Below are 19,611 nucleotides of genomic sequence, written 5' to 3'. Positions count from 1 at the left end.
CAGTCCCCATGGCTTCAGAACCGTACTTATGCCAGGGCCTCTGTGCCTCTAGCCCTGACCACCAACCTGACATACCTATGTGAATATTTAATAGCATCTCATATTAAACCGGCCAAAGGACACAATTCCAGCCCCTCCAAACATACACACACTGCATCCACACCCTTTGGGCCCTCACCTCAGTGAACAGCCCACCATTCATCCATCATCATCTTCTCATCAACCTCCCAGCCCAGTGTGGAGCCCATCAGTGCCACCCGCAGACCCTGCATCCTCCCCTTCTTTCTGTCACTAACCTACCACAGTGAAGTCCCAGATCTCCCTAAACATCACTGATGCTTTTTCTGCACTGTCTCCTGTGCATCCCTGCCCCAGCCCATCCTCCACACAAGCCACAACAGTGTCTTTAAAATATTGATCACTTCATGTTCCCATTGCATGAAGACAAAACCCTAACTCCTTGCTCTGGTTTGCATCCCATACATGACCCAACCCCTTGCTCACCCCTTGGATCTTTGACTCTCAAATCTCTGCTCCAGCAACATTAGCCCATCCCTGTTGTCCTTCTGGTGAGCTTGCCAGTGGGTGGGAAGCACATTCTTGCACCAGAACATAAGGCCTTCTGCCTACAATAGCCTTCTCCTTGCTTTTTTGCCTGCTAGGACCTCTTACTATTATTCAAATCTGAACTTCTATATCACCTCCCCAGAGAGGCCTTTGCTGACCTCTAACCTGAATTAGGGACCCAGCAACTGTGTCGCTTCACCTTATTTTAATTTATACAAAGCATGTATCGCTGTTTTTAGGTTTGCTTTATGTGATCATGGTCTCTCTCCACTAGAATGTTAACTTTACAAGGGCAGATATCTTGTCCACTACTGTTTCCCTCTACCTTAGAACAGTGCTGGCCATGTCCCATTTACTCAGCAGTCGTTACATGAATGAAATGTTATTAACCATTTGTATTTCTTCTGTGATTTGCCCATTCCCATTTTTCTGTGGGTTTATCAGAGTCTTAGCCCTTTTTTAAAAATGTTTATTTTTGAGTCAGAGACGGTGCAAATGTGGGACATGCAGAGAGAGAGGGAGTCCAAGGATCTGAAGCCTGCTCCGTGCTGACAGCAGACAGCCCGAGGTGGGGCTCAAACCCATGAACCATGAGATCATGATCTGAGCTGAAGTCAGACGCGTAACCACCTAAGCCATCCAGGTGCCCCCAGAGTCTCAACCCTTTATCAAATAAGCAGCAAAACATTTTTTTTTTTTTATTGGTATAGTTGACATACAATATTGGTTTTAGGTGTAGAACATAGTGATTTGACATTTATATACATTATGAAATGATCATAAGAAGCCTAATTACCATTGATCACCATATTCCAGTATTATTGACTATATTCTCTATGTTCTACATTATATCCCCTGATTTTTTTTAATAACTGGAAGTTTGTACCTCTTAATCTCCTTCACCTATTCACCTACCAGTTTTTTCTTTGTATTTATGAGTCTGTTTCTGTTTTCATACATTTTCTTTCATTTTTTTTTTAATGGTAGCTGTCACCATACAAATGGAAGTTTAAATTTTTTATGTAGTCCGATCTGTCAGTCTTTTTCTCTGTAGCTTCTGAGTTTCCTTCCTTGCTGAGCCTTCTTGACCTTAATACCATACATTTTTTATTAATTTAAAATTTTTTTCTTATAGTTAGAGCCTTAATCCATGTGTAATTTATTTGGTAATATATTGTGAGGTAAGGACGTAACTTTGGTTTTTTTCTACATATAATGCCAGACAGCCCTCCAAATTAAATGATCATCCTTTTGTGCTCTGATTTGAAATCCCACCTTTAGCATAATCTAACTTCTTACCCATGTTTGAATTTTGTTCGTATGGTTGCTTGTGCTGACTTTGGGATGTGTGAGCTATCTCCTGTTTTGCAAGGTGGTTTCATTGTGCTTCCCTTTCATTCAGAACAGAGCGTGATAAGCTTTGGGCATGCCTTGGACTCCCCTAAACCAGTTAGATTTCCTTGGCCACAGACTGTCCTGCTAGCCATCTCTGCATCACCTTTGTATATAAAATTCAAGATCAGTTGGCTAATATATAAAAGCAAGAGATCAAATAAATTGAACTTAGAAAAAAATTTACCACTCAGGGCTTTGTTTTGTTTTTTAATTTAAAATTTTCGGCCCTACTACATAGACTCCAGAGATGTTTCACTTACTTTATGTCACATTGTCCTCAGTAGAAACTCTGTAAGACAGGCAGTGTTGGGGCGCCTGGGTGGCTCAGTCGGTTGAGCATCCGACTTCGGCTCAGGTCACCATCTTGTGGTCCGTGAGTTCAAGCCCCGCGTCGGGCTCTGGGCTGATGGCTCAGAGCCTGGAGCCTGCTTCCGATTCTGTGTCTCCCTCTCTCTCTGCCCCTCCCCCGTTCATGCTCTGTCTCTCTCTGTCTCAAAAATAAATAAATGTTAAAAAAAAATTAATAAAAATGAAAAAAAAAGACAGGCAGTGTTATGCCCAGGGAAGGACCTGGGTCTAAGAGAGGGGAGACCGGTGGCTTACACAGTCCTTGGGGGCACTGCCAGGAGCCACCCTTGTCATAGGCCCCAGTGTCCTTAACAGGACCCCTTGCCCAGAACAGGACAAATTTCTTTTTAGAAATCTCTCTTAAAGTCCTTGGGGGCACCTGGGTGGCTCAGTCAGTTAAGCATTCGACTCTTGATTTCAGCTCAGGTCATGATCTCACAGTTCATGAATTGGAGCCACACATCAGGCTCTATACTGGTAGAGCCTACATGGGATTCTCTGTCTCCCCTCTTGCTGCCCCTCCCCCGCTCACTCTGTCTCTCCAAAATAAATGAGTAAACTTAAAAAAAAATTTTTTTGGGGGGGGAAATAAAAAGGGTTTTCTGCTTTTAGTCAAATTATTACAGGCCAGTACAAACCACTTTACCTAGCAGAGGTTTTGCTGAAATTTCAAAATGAGCAGCCAGCTGTAAATACCTAACATTTGTGGATGAGGACATTAGGGCTGCTGACTTCAAAAATAAGATTTAATGACACCTTTAACTTTAAATTTTAAAAAAGATTATGAAAAACAGGTGCTTACTCAGTAAAATCTGTTCTTTTATAGACGTGCGCATTCTGTAACAAAAGAGGAGCCACCGTGGGATGTGATATAAAAGCCTGTCTCAAGAGTTACCACTTTTTCTGTGCCAAGAATGCCCACGCAGTTCTACAAACCGATAGATCTCGAGGAATTTATAAGTATTTAATCAATTTTAAAACTACATTTGGGGGAATGGAATAAGGAGTGGTTAGATTAAGACAAACAGCTTTTCAAAGATAATTTCATGCAAATGGTTTCCAAGTAAGAACATGGTTTGGGGGATGCTCAGTTGGGAACCTGACTTCACGATACCTTCCCTAAATCTAATAGAAAGAAAATAAGCAGCGTCGGTTGGTTTTGATTTTATTCTTCCTACATCCTTTCCTTCCTGGTAAAAAGTGCTGGTTGCCATAGTGGCATGAGTAACCTAATGGGTGGCCACAGGACCAGTTGACTATTGCCCTCTTCTCCTAACAGGAGCCTTACTTGTTGGCCACAAGTCCATGGTTTATCCATCTTGTCTGCTGAATGCTTTTTTCCCACCACTCTCACCGCCATCTTACATATAAACAGCTTTTAAAAATGATAAACTATGCAGCAAATACAGTAATCAGTCATTGAGTCCTTGAAGAAATTAATTCTATTTGAATTGTCTTTGGCTGTTAAATCTTGCTTCTCTTCTTTCAGTGATTCTTTAATGGTAATTTGGACCCAGTATGGCATGTTTCAAGTCCAGTAGAATTGTATTTGTTTTATCCAGGAAGAAACTTGATCTTCCTTCTGATGAAAGATGGCAGTTCAGTTATATAAGACAATTTAGTCAGATGGAATCGGTAAGCCAGTTGTTAACTGAGTCAATTGATTACCCTTTTTTGGTATGTAGATGCAGTCTAAAAAGCCAGTTGTTAACTGAACTGATTCATTTGATTACCCTTTTTTGGTATGTAGATGCAGTCTAAAACATGACATATAAAGTTAAGAAAATATCTAGAAGAAGTTTTGACTTTTTTTAAAGTTATGGAATGGAATAAAAAAGAAAATGATGGCTTGAAGAGCCAGACAGACACTTCTCACTTCCTTAGGGCCTGTGCATACATTCTGATTGAATATTTTAAATTTCAGTGGAGTATATATTTTTATTCATAATATTCTGAATGAGAACACTATGTTTTTAATATGATTTTTGTGAGCTCCTAAGTTATATTTTAAAATTGCATTTATAGGCTAGATTTTTTTCCTCTTTGGGCACATATCTCCAGTTTTATCATTTTGTATTATTTTATCTAATAATCACTTACTTTGTGCCATTAATACTTCCAAGTACTTTACAAATGCTAACTCTTTTAATCTGCCTAACAGCCCAGTGAGGTAGATATTATTACCCCAGCTTTACAGACAAAGACACTGAGTCCCTGCGAGATTTAGTAATTTGTCCAGCCCGCACAGCTGATGAGTATTCGAGCTGGGCTTTAGGGCTTCATAGGGCTTGCTCCTCACCACAGTACCCTCTTAAGGCTTAGGGGCCATATATTCTAAAACAATAGGGGCAAGCCTACCATTACAAGAAATTTGTTAAAGGCGTGCCTGGGTAGCTCAGTTAAGCCTCCAACTCTTGATTTTGGCTGAGGTCGTGATATCACAGTTTGTGAGATCAAGGCCCGAGTTGGGCTTGGTGCTGACAGTATGGAGCCTGCTTGGGATTCTCTCTCTCTCTCCTTCCCTCTGCCCCCTACTCATGCTCTCTCAAAATAAACTTAAAAAAAAAAAAAATTGACCATTTTAAATCTGATTTTGAGGAAGGTCCATAGGTATTTTATTGTTTGAGACTAGAAAGGAATATATAAATGTTTCTGTACCATCTTCTTTTTATATTTGATTTGTGAAACTCATAGGCTGCAATAGTTTCACTTTTTTTGTTTTTACCTTCCTAAAGAGTTCATTTAATTATGACTTCCATAATGACCTCAAACAACCACTAAACAGACTATTAGCAGAGCTACAAGACTGAACAAAAAGGAGTCAAGTTCCTGCTGCATTTTTTTTTTTAATGTTTATTTTTGAGAGAGAGCGAGAGAGATGGAGCATGAGCTGGGGAGGGGCAGAGAGAGACGAAATCTGAAGCAGGCTCCAGGCTCCGAGCCGTCAGTACAGAGCCTGACTCGGGGCTCGAACTCAGGAGCTGAGATCCTGCCCTGAGCCAAAGTCGGACGCTTAACCGACTGAGCCACCCAGGCACCCCACCCTTTTTTTATGTTTATTAATCACATTACTGTGAGATCATGACCTCAGCCAAAATCAAGAGTCAGAGGCTCAACCAACTGAGCTACCCAGGCACCCCAAGTTCCTGCTATATCTTAAAGTTTGCAAAAATACTGATCTTGTATTAGTAGAACCAATGAATAGAGACTCACTAAAATCATTTTTGTCATTATCAAGTATCAGGTGAATTTCTATGGATTTTTTTAATTGAATTTAAACATTCAGTTGTTAGAGTGCCTGTCATACATAAGACATCTTGTTAGGTGTAGTAAGACTAGGAAGAGACACAGGACATGGACTAAGCCTCAGAAAACCTATCACCTTGTTGAAGGACCAGAAAGGCCAGATTAGAAGCATGTGGTATGATGGGAGCAGGAAGGGATTCACATGAAACTGGCTTGGCCTTGAGTTGATAATTGTTGAAACTAGGTGAGGGGTGGGGGGCCATGACATTCATCATCTCTCTAACACTTTTATATATGTTTGAAATTCTTCATAATAAAAAAAGAAATGAAAGTGCTCAGATACTGGAATTCAAAGCGTGAAGAGATTAGCTTTGCTTGGGCAAATGGTGGATTTCCAGGAAGATTGCTTGGAAGAGGTGGAAACTGGTGTAAGACGAGAAGAATTCATATGTTCCCTTAGGCAACAGGGACCCTGAGGGTCAGCACAATAAGGAAAGGAAGGGAGATGTAGCTGGAGGCTAAGGAGGAAGAAAGCCTGGGGAAAAAATGGGGCCTGAGCAGCTCCTCAAAACTCACTCCATTTCTTCTTCATAGTGTGCTATGCTGCTTTCTTCTCTTCCAGTGCATTGATCCATTCTAGATTCGTGCAGTTCAGCCCTAAGTTCTGGGGGAGAGATCTGTTGAGTTAGAAAACTACTTTTCCCAAAATTAACGCATGCAATTTTGTGCTTTTGTTGAAAATCAGAACTTTGTGTAGTCAGATGAAAATTTGTCTTAGACATGGGAGCTCCTGATATCTTTATACAGTAAAATCCCACTGACTACTATATATGAACTACTTATTGTTCAAAGTATTTCACACACGCTCCTTCAGAGAGCGTACTCGAGGGCTGAGAACGCAAGACATCTGACAGAGGTGCCGTCTGCACTTGATGAGCGTAACTTACACAGGTGTGGACAGTATTTTTCTGTAACAAATATTTAGGGTAAAGTCATCATGAAAAATAGGTTAGTTCCTTTTTAAATCATAGGAAAATTGGCATATTTTAAAAGCGTAAGTAAAAATATTAACAATTCTTTGAAATTGCCTGTTTTCAGAGTGTTCTGCCAACAACATGCTGCACTGAAAGACACTCATGATGGTACGTCTCTAAAATTTAGTACTGTGTGTTTAAAGAAAGGTATACGTTTAGGTAAAACATGGAAGTCTGATTTACTAGCCTCACTGAATTAAATAAGTTTTTGAGTTAAATTTTTACCTATTTATAAAATTGCCAGTCTCTTTGTGCAGTGTGCAATGTTAATGGACTAACTTTTCTTCTGTGCACCTACTTTCAGAAAAGTCTCTGTCTGGTATCTCCCCTACTCACTACAAGCAGAAGACCAACCGAGGATATGGTAAAAAGCTTTGACTTTTGTGACTGCTTCTCTTCTAAACGAGTATCAGAATTTTCAGTAGATAACATTGATAAATTGCTGCATGCTCCCTGAATTTTTCTCAAGATTCGTGGTTAGCATTTCAGTTCTAATTAAGGAAAAGTGGGCCCTGGCTAACTGAAGTAATGGGATGTACATTCATTCATGAATGGCCTCTGTGTACTCCTGACCAGCAATGTCTTATCAGCACTAAATCTGGAATGCTCACTGTGGACCAGAGTCAGGACCTCTTTGGAAAGGCTTAGTTCCATGTTATAGCAACTGCATTTTTTTGGTAGTAAACAACACTCTAAACAACGTTGTTCATTTTTCAGTCATTACCCTTTTATCAGAAAGTGCTATCAGGGGCGCCTGGGTGGCTCAGTTGGTTAAGTGACTCAGTGATTTTGGCTGAGGTCATGATCTTACAGTTAGTGAGATTGAGCCCCACGTTGGGCTCTGTACTGACAGCAAGGAACCTGCTTGGGCTTCTCTCTCTCCCTCCCTTTCTGTCCCTTCCCTGTTCACACAGGTGTGCTTGTTCTCTCTCAAAATAATTAAAAAAAAAAAAATTACAGGTACTTGGGTGGCTCAGTTGGTTAAGCGTCCAACTTTGGCTCACGTCATGATCTCGCAGTTCGTGAGTTCGAGCCCCACGTCAGGTTCTGTGCTGACAGCTCAGAGCCTGGAGCCTGCTTCAGATTCTGTGTCTGCCTCTCTCTCTGCCCCTCCCTTGCTCATGCTCTGTCTCAAAAATAAAACATTAAAATATTTTTTGAAGAAATTACTATTAAAAAATATAGCTGTTGACCAATGTTTATTTTTAAAAAAAACGTTTAAAGTTTATTTTGATAGAGAGTACAAGTGGGGGAGGGGCAGAGAGAATCCCAAGCAGGCTCCACACCAGTGTGAGGCTCAAACCCCCAAATCGTGAGATCATGTCCTGAGATGAAGTGGGAGGCTAACCAACTGAGCCACCCAGGTGCCCCAATCAGTGTTTATTGATAGGGAAAGGTAACAATGTATTAGTTTTATTTTTAAAGAAATTTAAAAAATCAATAGTTTTGAAAAGCAGATGAGAACACTGTTATGAATCCTCTCCCCAGAGGAAACTATCAGTTTCATTTGTATTCCTCTAAAAATTTCCTGTATATACAAAATATAGTAGTAACTATATTTTCTTTTCACCCACTGTATTTTAGAGATCCTTCCATGTCCATACAAATACACATACCTTGGTTTTAAAAGGCAGCATGTTATTCCAGTGTATCAGTTGCATAGCTGAATTACAACTGAACTAGTTTCTGCATAATAGACACTTAGGTTATTTCCATTTTCATTTTGAGAGTGAGCTAGAGCACACATGTGGGCAGGGGAGAGGCAGAGAGAGAGAATCTTAAGCAGGCTCCATGCTGAGTGCCGAGCCTGATGCCAGGCTCAGTCCCACAACCCTGATATCATGGCCTGAGCCAAAATCAAGAGTTGGACACTCAACGGACTGGGTCATCCAAGCGCCCTTTTTTCCATAATTTTCTATCACATTAAATAATGTAGTTAACATTTTTTTCCATTCATCGTTGTGCCTTTATGAACCGTACCATTTCGAAAACTTCATGTAGATTGCTGGGTCCAAGAGTATAAACAATGAAGCTGTGGTAACAATGGGCTAATTACCTTCCAAAGAGGCTGTAATACCAGCAGTACACAATTATCCCAATCCCTCCAAACATTATATATTAAACACCTTCATCTTTGTCAGTTTGGTAGGAGAAATATTTTGCATGTCTTCACTTAGGAGTAAAGGTGAATGTATCCCCCTATCTTTTCATCAATTATATTTGTTTTCCTGTGATCCAGTCTTTCTCTTTAATGAACTCTTCCTAGAGGGTCCCCCCTTTGCCCATTTTTCTGCTTTTTATATTGATTTATATTTAGATTTTAAAAATTGGTACTTTATCATATGTGTTGCAAACATTTAGTCTAAGCCCACCATATCTTTCGACTTTGTAATAACTTTTAGCATACAGGAGTTTTATATTTTATGTAGTCAAGCATCTATCTTTTCCTTTATGGATTCTGGTTTCTACGATTCATATTTTCAACTGATTTTTCAGGACTGAAAAGAAAAAGAGGAAGAAAGAAACGTCTCTCAACAGGCGTTCCTGTACAGGTAATTTGACTTCATTTTATTATAGCTTTCAGTTTCTTTACACAAAGTCCTTATTTTAACAGTCCTAAAACAGTTCTAAACAGAAGTTCTACATATCAGGTGATATGGTACCAGAAACATAAGGTGAATGTAAAAGAAAAGTTGGCTGTGTCTTGGGTATCCTAGCACATGACCTGTAACACAGGCCCTGGGACCACATCAGTGAGAGTGTCTAAGTGCACAGTGCACTTAATGTGGGCAAGGTGCAGCAAAGCATCTTTCCTAGCCAAGTACTTCTCAGTTGCACGATCCACAGTTGACCTAACTTATAACTCATAATTTTCTGCGTTACTATTATGTGTAAAGTGTATGAAGTATTTTGGGAACTTGAAAGTTTTTTATGTATCAGCTCATATGAGCTAAATGAATATGAGCTAGCAACCTTTCACCTCTTGCTGTTTATACAACAGGAGCTAGTCACAACTTTTGATGTTTTGTTATACAAAAATACATTTGATGTTTACATGTCAACTATCAATGAATATGGGGCATGATTTTCACCATGGGCATATTGATGAATTACATGCAACAAAACATTGGTTTTCATTTTACGCAACATTAAATGCCAACAGTAAGTGTAATCTTGATTCTTCTCTCCCTCTAGCCATCTGAAACAATGACACTCAACAGATTCATACAAGAAATGAAGGAAGAGGAGAGCAGACACACAGGTTTGCTATAAATTTTGTAACAAATATGACTTACAATACTTATAACAATGAAGACTCATTTATTTCAAAATTGGTATCCCACTTTATTCTTCTGGACTTGTGGTAATTGTTAGAATAGGAACCTTTTATCGTAGCCGTCCACTCTATCATAAGGCCAGCAGATCAAAGTAATTTTAGGTAGGGATGGTCCATTGTTCTTAGTACAAAGAAAGGATATACTTCCTGATCTAGAAGCCAGGGTTACCTGAGCTCAGAATCCAGTGACATGCTGCCCCTTGCACTGTACCCTCCACTCCCCCCAGGAAGCTGAAGCCAGTAATTACAGGTTTCTGTCAAGGAAACATAGACATTCCATCATGACACACAATAATGGTGACAGAAAAAAAAAATGACAGGAGGCTATCAAAGATTTGTAACCAAATTTTAGAAAATCCTCTTGATTCATAATGAGGTATGGTGAAAATTACAATTAAAAGACAAAGGTGCTGTATTTATTATCTTACTAATTGTGCTCCTCCATCACTAGGCAAGGTCTGCAGAAGTGACCACATAGGGATTGATGATAGCAGCCCTGAGACCATTTCCTTCTAAAATGTGTTTATTTTTAGATGGAATTAGATCAAATGTGAAAATTGATTTTCTTAAGAAATGTAAGAAAGTGGGGCTTCTTGATGATTTATTTGAAGAAATATTAGACAAACTTCATTTGATTCAAGAAAGACTCATGGATGAGACCGCTTCCGAATCAGGTATTGAAATAGCAACATTTCTACATGTAGAGGCTTCTCACAAACCTACTTGTAAAACAAAACAAAAAGTGCACCTTTTCTTTCTGTGTGGTTTCTTTTTCTTTGCCTTATCTCATTCTTTGATACAATTCAATGCTTCAGATCTCTAGAGATCCTGTTTATAATAAATCAGTAGGATGTGGGTAATTCAGAAACTTAATGCAGTCAAAAGCACCCTAATGCCCTGAAAGTTTCGATGTACTTTCCAGAAGTGCGTAGCTGAGAGTGACCCCCAACGGGATAGGTATGTTCAGAACCACACGCAGTCATACAGCCAACAACTTGTTGCCAACATCTGAAAATGGCATTTAGTTTTGATTTGACTCAAATTCTATTCCTTACATCTCTGTTTATAATGTTAACTCAAAATTCACTGAAGGAAAAGTAAGGCTTTGATGTTTCATTTAGTTAAATGTGACCTCTTGTAAAAAAGCTGTCTGGGAAGCCAAAGTTCCATTTGTATATGCAGTGTATAGCCACTTTGCCTTCTTAGAACCTACACCGTGAGCTTCTAAACTTCATGATAAATGGAGTTATCTTACAAGGAAAAGCTCGACAAGTCTAGACTCTAGGCAACAATGTAAAGTATATGATTATCTGAGAGGGATTATTTTCAACACGACAAAATCAAAAAGTGAAATTATGAAGACATTTCCAAAAGCTCACTCATGACATTCTTTCATTCATTTCTTTACTTTAGACCAAGCACTTCTCAAACTTGAACTTGCCTCTCAGAATCCCTGCAGGGCTTGTTAAAACACGTACTTGGGCCTCACCCAGCCACGAATTTGCATTTCTAACACGTCCCCAGGGGATACTGCTGCTTCAGCAGTCTGATCCTGACAGATACCACAGTTCCCCGTGCTTGGCTGCTCTGGTTACTTTTCCTTATTTGGGGTTACTTTGTAAGGTGTTTCTGCCTACATAAATTATTTAAATTAAAACTGAAAATGTTTTTCTCCCTACAGACTATGAAGAAATTGGGACTTCACTTTTTGACAGTAGATTGTTTGAAGACACATTTGTAAATTTTCAAACAGGTACGTGAGTTATAACTGAGCAGCACAGTTTATAAATATATATATTAAAGTAATACACTACTATGCAGCAGATAAAAATCCTATTTCAGAAGAATTTTGTCTTATTAAATGAAAAAGCCCATTGCAAAGCATTATGACCCCTCACTCACACACACAACAGAAAAAGTGCACCCCAATGGAAACCGTCGTTCTCCGTAAGTGGCTGGACAGTGCCACGTTACATTTTCCACATATACACAGTATCTTAGTAATCAGTAAAAACTCCATTTTTTGTTTCTACTTTTTTAAATGATTGCAAAATGGGAGGTATTCGGTCCCCTTATTCAGGACTCAGCAGGAACTGGTGAGGTAGCAAGGCTGTGATAAACTCCATGGCTGCTTGACTCCCTCCCTGGACTTAAATTTTAATTCTCTAGGTATTAGGGAAGGAGGGTTGTAATTCATTTATTCTCAAGTTTTAAAAAAGATGTGCAAGAAAAAAATCAAGAAACTTTTGAAAAAGAAGAAAGCCTGGAGGGAGCAGAGACTTAAATGGTTGCTATTTTACAGAAAGGTTTTATTGAATCATTATATTGTATACCTGAAACTGATACGACATTGTATGTTAATAATACATCAACCATTTACTGAGTAGGTCCTTGTACCATTAACATGCTTTCAAAACTGACTAAATTTCCACTTACTGATGAGTCTGATCAACCTCTCTCTCAAGCTGCCCCACACAGCTGGACAGGCTGGGCACTGCACATCCTGGCCAGAGTGGGAGACACACATTCGCACAGAATTTGGTGTAAATAGCTCCCCCTAAAGTTGTACACTGTGCCCTACACTCCATTCAAATTCTGTATTACATTTTTAATCAGAAAAACCAGCATATCCTTTAATAGTCTCTTGAGAATGCATACTGCTAATGTGAGTATCCATATATTTTTTAAAGCAGCCTTTAAAAAAAATTTTTAAGCCTAATTTTGTAGGAGACTTTCATATAAAAGTTACATTTCTAGCACCTGTCACTACTTGCATAGGTTGAGAGTATACACGTTACAGTGTAGTATTTGGGAGGTGTGGGTCACCAAGAGGAGGCATTATTTGGAATTGCATTAGAACTTAAAAGGCCTAACTTTTGACATCTCATCTTGATTAATTTAGCCTTTCTAATGTTCAAGAAAGTTAACTACAAGTATTCTAGAGAAAGATTATGTATGTGTGCGTTTTAATATTCTTCAACTTCTAAGTTTTCAAAAAACTGACATTGTCACTGAGTAATATTGTTATTTACAGAGCCTGTTTCCACAATAAAAGCCTTCCTATTCATAAATAAAATCAAAAGCTTTTACATAACATTAAAAATTGGATGCAATTTTATAAATGATTTGCCCTTAACCTTGCTATTCTACACACATGCTCTCTCCACTTAACAGATATAGTGTAGCATGAAGATAATACAGTCTCTGCTTTTGAGTGCTCAAAGATACACAATAGGGAGTCAAGCTCTAAAGATGTACTGACCAGCTGTATGTGATAAATACTAGAATTCTATCCTGAATTAGAAGAGGAAGAAAAGGCATATAAGAACCAGGCCCTCTGCACAGCACTGTGTACTACTGTGCACTTGCATGTAAAAGGGGCTAGAAATAGTCCATTGTTTATAAAACTACCAACCTGAAATCATTTCATTTCTTATCACAGCAATAGAGAATAAAATTGATCAATGTGAAGAAAGGCAGAAGCAACTGAAGGAAGAGATTGAAGGACTTCAGGACTTAAAAAAAACCTTGCGGTCTCTTCAAGAAGATAGAGAACTTAGGTCAAGTTCTACTTCAGTATCTTCTGGGTCTTCTAAGGATTACTATTTCCTGGGCCAGGAATGAGGCTCAGCTCTAAGCAGGCTGCAAACGGAAGATCTAACCTGTGGAAGCCACACATCTTTAGACCTACGCCTCTCAGGTCTCTCTGGTCCTCAAACTTCAATCCTCATCAACTCTTACCTGTTCCTACATTTCATGCCTGACTGGGTATTTACTGCCTCCCTCTTATCATCTCACTTCTGTTCTCCAACAACATGTTTCTCAGATTCTACTTGAGTAAATTAGATTATACCTCCCATCTCTCCCACCCTCTGCCCTGAAAGTCCTATGGTGGCTTCATGCTGGTGCATTGCCTCCCATGCTTCCCCCACTCCAGTGATCTAAGTTGACTTCAATAACATACAAGATGCTCCTGGAAGTAAAGGCTCCCCCCAGGGCCTTTGCTTGTCCTGCTGTGAAGCCTTAACTACTCTGTTTCCTTTCTCTGCCTGTTCTGCCTGCAGATCTCATTACACCAGTTCTACCCCTTCTTCCCTCTGAGATCACTTCCCAAGGTAACCATTGTATCTTACATCCCACCGTTAGGGTATAAATTCTGAGGGCAAAATCTCACTATTCCTGTGATTTGCTCTCAATACATTCCCAGCACCTATGATGCTCAATAAATGCATAAACTGTTATTATCCTTTGAGACTCGTTCCAGCTCATAATGACTCAGATAAAGTAAATTTGAGTATTTCACTCCACTTATACCAAATTTACCTGTCATCACAAAGTCTGCTTTTTATTTTTGGGTTTTTTTAGTTTGTTTATTTGAGAGAGTGCGCGTGCAAGGGAGGGGCAGAGAAAGAATGAGACAGAATCTCTAGCAAGCTCCACGCTGTCAGCACAGAGCCAGAAGTGGAGCTCACACTCACGAACCGTGAGATCATGACCTGAGCCAAAATCAAGAATCAGACGCTTCACTGACAATCACACAGGTGACCCGACAAAGTCTGCTTTTTAAATTTCTTTTTGGCTACAGTCACTACATGGGCATATATCATCTTTAAAATAAGTATTTCAATTTAAAATGACTACAAAAGAACATCAGTGGGAATACACAAGAATGAAAAACAATCACTGAGACTTTTCTCTGACAATACAATTTGGATTTTTATGCACCAACTCTGATCCCTGAAAACCTGACATTCATATTTCTTTTTACCACACTACTCTGATACACAATAATGCCACATTGCAAAATGAGTTTGATCCAAGTCCCCAGCATTAAAATCTCCCCCACTAAAATCTCACACGTTTTAAGTACTCAAAAAATGTCCACTGAATGAAGGATATAGGTGAAAAGTACATGTCCATTCCTGTTTTAAGGGCAACCCTAGCTGAATTCATAATTACCTGAGTGACAAAAATCTAAATCTAGTGGCTTTTAAATTCAGCTGCACATCAGAATCACCCAAGCATTTAAGAAACTACAGGAGGGAGTCAAGGAAGATAGCAGATTAGGAAAGATCCTGAGCTCACCTCCCAGGGACACACCAAGGCAACAAGCGTATGTACTACAACTCTCTGTGAAAACAACCTGAAGACTGGCAGAACAGGTCTTCCACCGACAGACCTAGAGAGGTGGCTACATCGAAAAGGGGAGGAGGAGGGGTGCTTGCCTGGCTCAGTCAGTTAAGTGTCTGACTCTTGATTTGCGCTCAGGTCAAGATCTCACAGTTCCTAAGTTCAAGCCCCGTGGCGGGCTCCACATTGACAGTATGGAGCCTGCTTGGGATTCTCTCTCTCCTCTCTCTGTCCCTCCCCTACTCGCATACACACACACACTCTCAGAATAAATCAATAAAAATTAAAGAAAAAAGGGGAGGAGGGGCAGAGACACAATCAGTAGCCACACCCCTGGTATGACTACCCACTAAATAGTAGGGACATCTTAGGCACAAAGGAGCAGGGGTCCCAGGCCCTAAATTGGGCACCCCCCACCCTGGGGATCCACACTGTAAAGGCAGGTTCCTCTTTGAAAATCAGCAGGGCTGAGTTCTGGGAGCTTTAAAAACCAATGGGGCTTAACTTGGGGAGAGCCAGAGAGCTATAGGAAATGGAGTCTCTGCCCTTAAATGGCCAGCACACTGAATGACGACCTAAGACACTGCACAGATTCAGTGGTCTGGAAAATGCCTGGGATACAGCTAACGATTTAGTGACTGACTTTAGGATATGTGCCAGAGGGGCAGGGATCTGCAGAATTCGTTTGTTCTCCAGGAACAGAAGTGTTTGCTGGTGTTTTCCTTGCCTTCCCCAGCCCTAGACAGCCAGAGGCTTTCATGAGTCAGTTCTGACACTCTCCATCTACCTTGCCATCACCATGTACCCTGCCCCTACGTTCTCCTGAGGAACCTATCCATCCAACCCATCTGCCCCACGCACATCTGCACTGCCACATCCAGTAGTGTGTTGTTCACTTACATAACTAGTAAAAATTGGCCAAGGGGTACACAAAATAAAAACATGTGAAATAGGACATCATATACATAAAACATGGAAGAGGCAGTAAAAATTTAGCGCCGTTGTGTGTCTGAACTTACCATCAACTCAGTATAGACTGCTAAACACATGGGATGTTACATGAGAACCCCCTGGGGTAACCACAAATCAAAAACCTATAATAAATACACAAAAAATTGGAATCACACAAGAATTCCACAAAAAAGATTGGAATCCAAGCATGACACTAAAGAAAGTCATCAAACCACAAGGGAAAAGAACAAGAGAAGAAGAAAGAAACAGAACTACAAAAACAACTAGAGAACAATTAACAAAATGGCAAGGAGTACATACCCATCAATAATTAAATGTAAATAGACTAAATGCTCCAATCAAAAGAGTGAATGAATGGATTAAAAAAAACAAAAAAACAAAAAAAACAAGACCCATCTATATGCTGCCTACAAGAGACTCACTTCAGACCTAAAGACACATACAGACTGAAGGTGAAGGGATGAAAAAATATTTATCTTGCAAATGAAAGTAAAAAGGCTGGGGTAGCAATACTCATATAAGCAGGGAAGGGACAGAGACAGAGGGAAAGAGAGAATCCCAAGCAAGCTCCACACTCAGTATGGAGCCCAGTGCGGGGATCAATCTCACAACAGTGACATCATGATGTGAGCCAAAATCAAGAGTTGGATCCTTAAGTGACAGCCACCCAAGTGCTCCACCAAGCCACCTCACATAAAATAGACTTTAAAGCAAAGACTGTAACAAGAGACAAAAAGGTCATTACATAAGGATAAAGGGATCACTCTCGTAAGAGGATATAACAATTTTAAGTATTTATATACCTAACATAAAAACACCTGAATATATAAAGCAAATACTAACAGACATAAAGGAAAAAGCTGACTGCAATACAATAACTGTAGGGGACTTTAACACCCCACCTATACTAATGGATACCTTGCTCATTGAGACAGAAAATCAGTAAGGAAACAGTGGCTCTGAATGATATATGAGACCAGATGGACTTAACAGACATATACATAACATTCCATTTAAAACTGCAGAATACATATTCCAGTGCACATGGAACATTTTCCAGGACAGAGCACTTGACAGGTCACAAAAAAGCCTTCATAAATTTAATAAGACTGAAATCATATCAAGTGAAGTATCAAGTGAAATTATACCAAGGATGTATCACAAATTATATCCAACCTTACTAGACTAGAAATCAATTACAAGACAAGTGGAAGAAACACAAACATGTGGCAGCTAAATAACATGTTATTAAACAATGTATCAACAACAACAAAAAAAAAAATCGAAGAGAAAAAATACCTGGAGGCAAATGAAAATGGAAACATGGTAATCCAAAATCTTTGGGACACAGAAAAAGCAGTTCTAAGAGGGAAGTTTATAGCAATATAGGTCTACCTCAAGAAACAAGGAAAATCGACAATTTAACTTTACACATAATGGAACTAGCAAAAGGAGAACAAAGCCAAAACTTAGCAGAAGGAAGAAAATAATAAAGATCAGAGAAGAAATAAATGAAATAGAGACAAAAAAAAAAAAAAAAAAAAAAAAAAAGTTCAATGAGACTAAGAGCTGGTTCTTTGAAAAGACAAACCAAACTGATAAACTTTTAGCCAGACTCATCAAGAAAAAAAGAAGACTCAACACACCAGTCAGAATGGCTAAAATAAACAACTCAGGCAACAACAAATGTTGGCGAGGATGAGGAGAAAGAGGATCTCTTTTGCATCATTGGTGGGAACACAAGCTGGTGCAGCCACTCTGGAAAACAGTATGGAGGTTCCTTAAAAAATTAAAAATAGAACTACCCTATTACCCAGCAATTGCACTACTAGGTATTTCTCCAAGGGATACAGGTATGCTGTTTCAAAGGGGACATAGGCACCCCAATGTTTATAGCAGCACTATTGACAATAGCCAAAATATGGAAAGAGCCCCAACTGTCCATTGATGGATGAATGGATAAAGAAGATGTGGTGTATATATACAATGGAGTATTACTTGGCCATCAAAAAGAATGAAATCTTGCCATTTGCAACTATGTGGATGGAACTAGAGGTATTATGCTAAGCAAAGTAAGTCAGAGTAAGACAAAGTATGACTACACTTATGTAAACAATCTAAAAAACAGAACAAATGAACAAACAACAGAAAAGAGAACAAACTCATTAATATAGGATGACTGCCAGAGAGGAGGGGGACAAGGCGACAGGCAAAATAGGTGACAAGGATTAAGAGGTATAAACTTCCAGTTATAAAATAATTAAGTATGGGGATGAAGAGTACAGTATAAGAAATACGGTCAGTAGTACTGTATTAACTGTGTGATAAGGGATGGTAAATACACTTACCATGGTAAGCATTTCATAATGTACATAATTATCAAATTACCTACTGAAAACCTGATATATGCCAATTATACTTCAATTTTTAACTTTTTTAATATTTATTCATTTTTGAGAGACAGAGAGAGACAGAGCATGAGTGGGAGAGGGGCAGAGGGAGAGGGAGACACAGAATCCGAAGCAGGCTCCAGGCACTGAGCTGTCAGCACAGAGCCTGACATGGGCCCCAAACTCACAGACCATGAGATCATGACTTGAGCCAAAGTCAGATGCTCAACCGAACCACCCAGGCACCCCAACTATGCTTCAATTTTTAAAACCACTGAATTGTACACTTAAAAATGGTTACAAGGGGGGCACCTGGTTGGCTCAGTCAGTTGAGCATCCGACTCTTGATTTCAGCTTAGGTCATGATCCCAGGTTGTGGGATCAGAGCCAGTTTGTGGCTCCATGATGAATGTGGAACCTCCTTGAGATTCTCTCTCTTTCCCTCTATCCCTCTCCTTGAACGTGCTCTAAAATAAAAAATAAATGTTTAAAATGGTAAATTCACTTATGTTTTACCACAATAAATAAGAATTCTGAATATAAAAAAAAATTACAGAAGACTCTGTCCAGATGCACTGAACGAAGACTTCTCCTGGTCCAGGTGACGACTGTAACTCCCTCTCCTGCTATTATATCCCATAGCAAAGCTTATCTGAGTTTTGATGTCATGATCTTTACTTAAGAGAAAACCTTTGTCCCCCACTTTACCTTCAAATTTAATCTGTCATTCCTACCATGGGAGGCAACTTGGCACAATGGAGCAACATGTGTTTGACAGTCACTAAGTAAGCAAATATTAGGCAAACTATTAAACCTGGGTTTGTACTTGTGCTATGTCATTCACTACCGAAAAACTTCAATCAAATTACTTAATCTATCTGAGCTTAACTCTACCTACCTTATGCCTTACGGTACAAAATGTGGACACTAAAGAAGAAAATATGTGAAGCATAGGGCATAATGTCTGGCACCATGGGAAACAAATGTTCTCAAACACACACACACACACACACACACACACACACACACACACACACACCCTCTCCTTGCCCACGTTTCCCCTAATGGGCCCTGGCTTATGTTCTCCATTCTAACCAAACTTGCTAATGGTTAAGTTCTGGAAGGCTTATCAGCTACCACCTCTAAGCCTTTGCTTATGCCACTTACCTGCTGTTTTGGAATGAGTGAGAAG

General features: G+C 39.5%; 1 protein-coding gene across 2 annotated transcripts in view; it reads left to right on the top strand.

Moving 5' to 3' along the window:
* LOC123597101 (histone-lysine N-methyltransferase SETDB2-like) overlaps positions 1-14,179 on the top strand; it is an 89,443-nt gene extending 75,264 nt beyond the window's left edge. For both annotated transcript variants that reach the window (XM_045475501.1, XM_045475494.1), the window contains 8 exons: positions 3,137-3,270; positions 6,655-6,698; positions 6,895-6,954; positions 9,087-9,142; positions 9,786-9,852; positions 10,461-10,601; positions 11,609-11,680; positions 13,370-14,179. In XM_045475501.1, the coding sequence (XP_045331457.1) occupies positions 3,137-3,270; positions 6,655-6,698; positions 6,895-6,954; positions 9,087-9,142; positions 9,786-9,852; positions 10,461-10,601; positions 11,609-11,680; positions 13,370-13,551 (756 nt within the window). In that variant the 3' untranslated portion in view covers positions 13,552-14,179. The remainder of the gene's footprint in view (positions 1-3,136; positions 3,271-6,654; positions 6,699-6,894; positions 6,955-9,086; positions 9,143-9,785; positions 9,853-10,460; positions 10,602-11,608; positions 11,681-13,369) is intronic.
* The last annotated feature ends 5,432 nt before the right edge of the window (positions 14,180-19,611 follow it).

Source organism: Leopardus geoffroyi, chromosome A1 (assembly GCF_018350155.1).
Source record: "Leopardus geoffroyi isolate Oge1 chromosome A1, O.geoffroyi_Oge1_pat1.0, whole genome shotgun sequence".
Classification (NCBI taxonomy): Eukaryota; Metazoa; Chordata; class Mammalia; order Carnivora; family Felidae; genus Leopardus; species Leopardus geoffroyi.
Note: the sequence above shows the minus strand (reverse complement) of the source record. Positions and strands in the feature narration are given on the sequence as shown.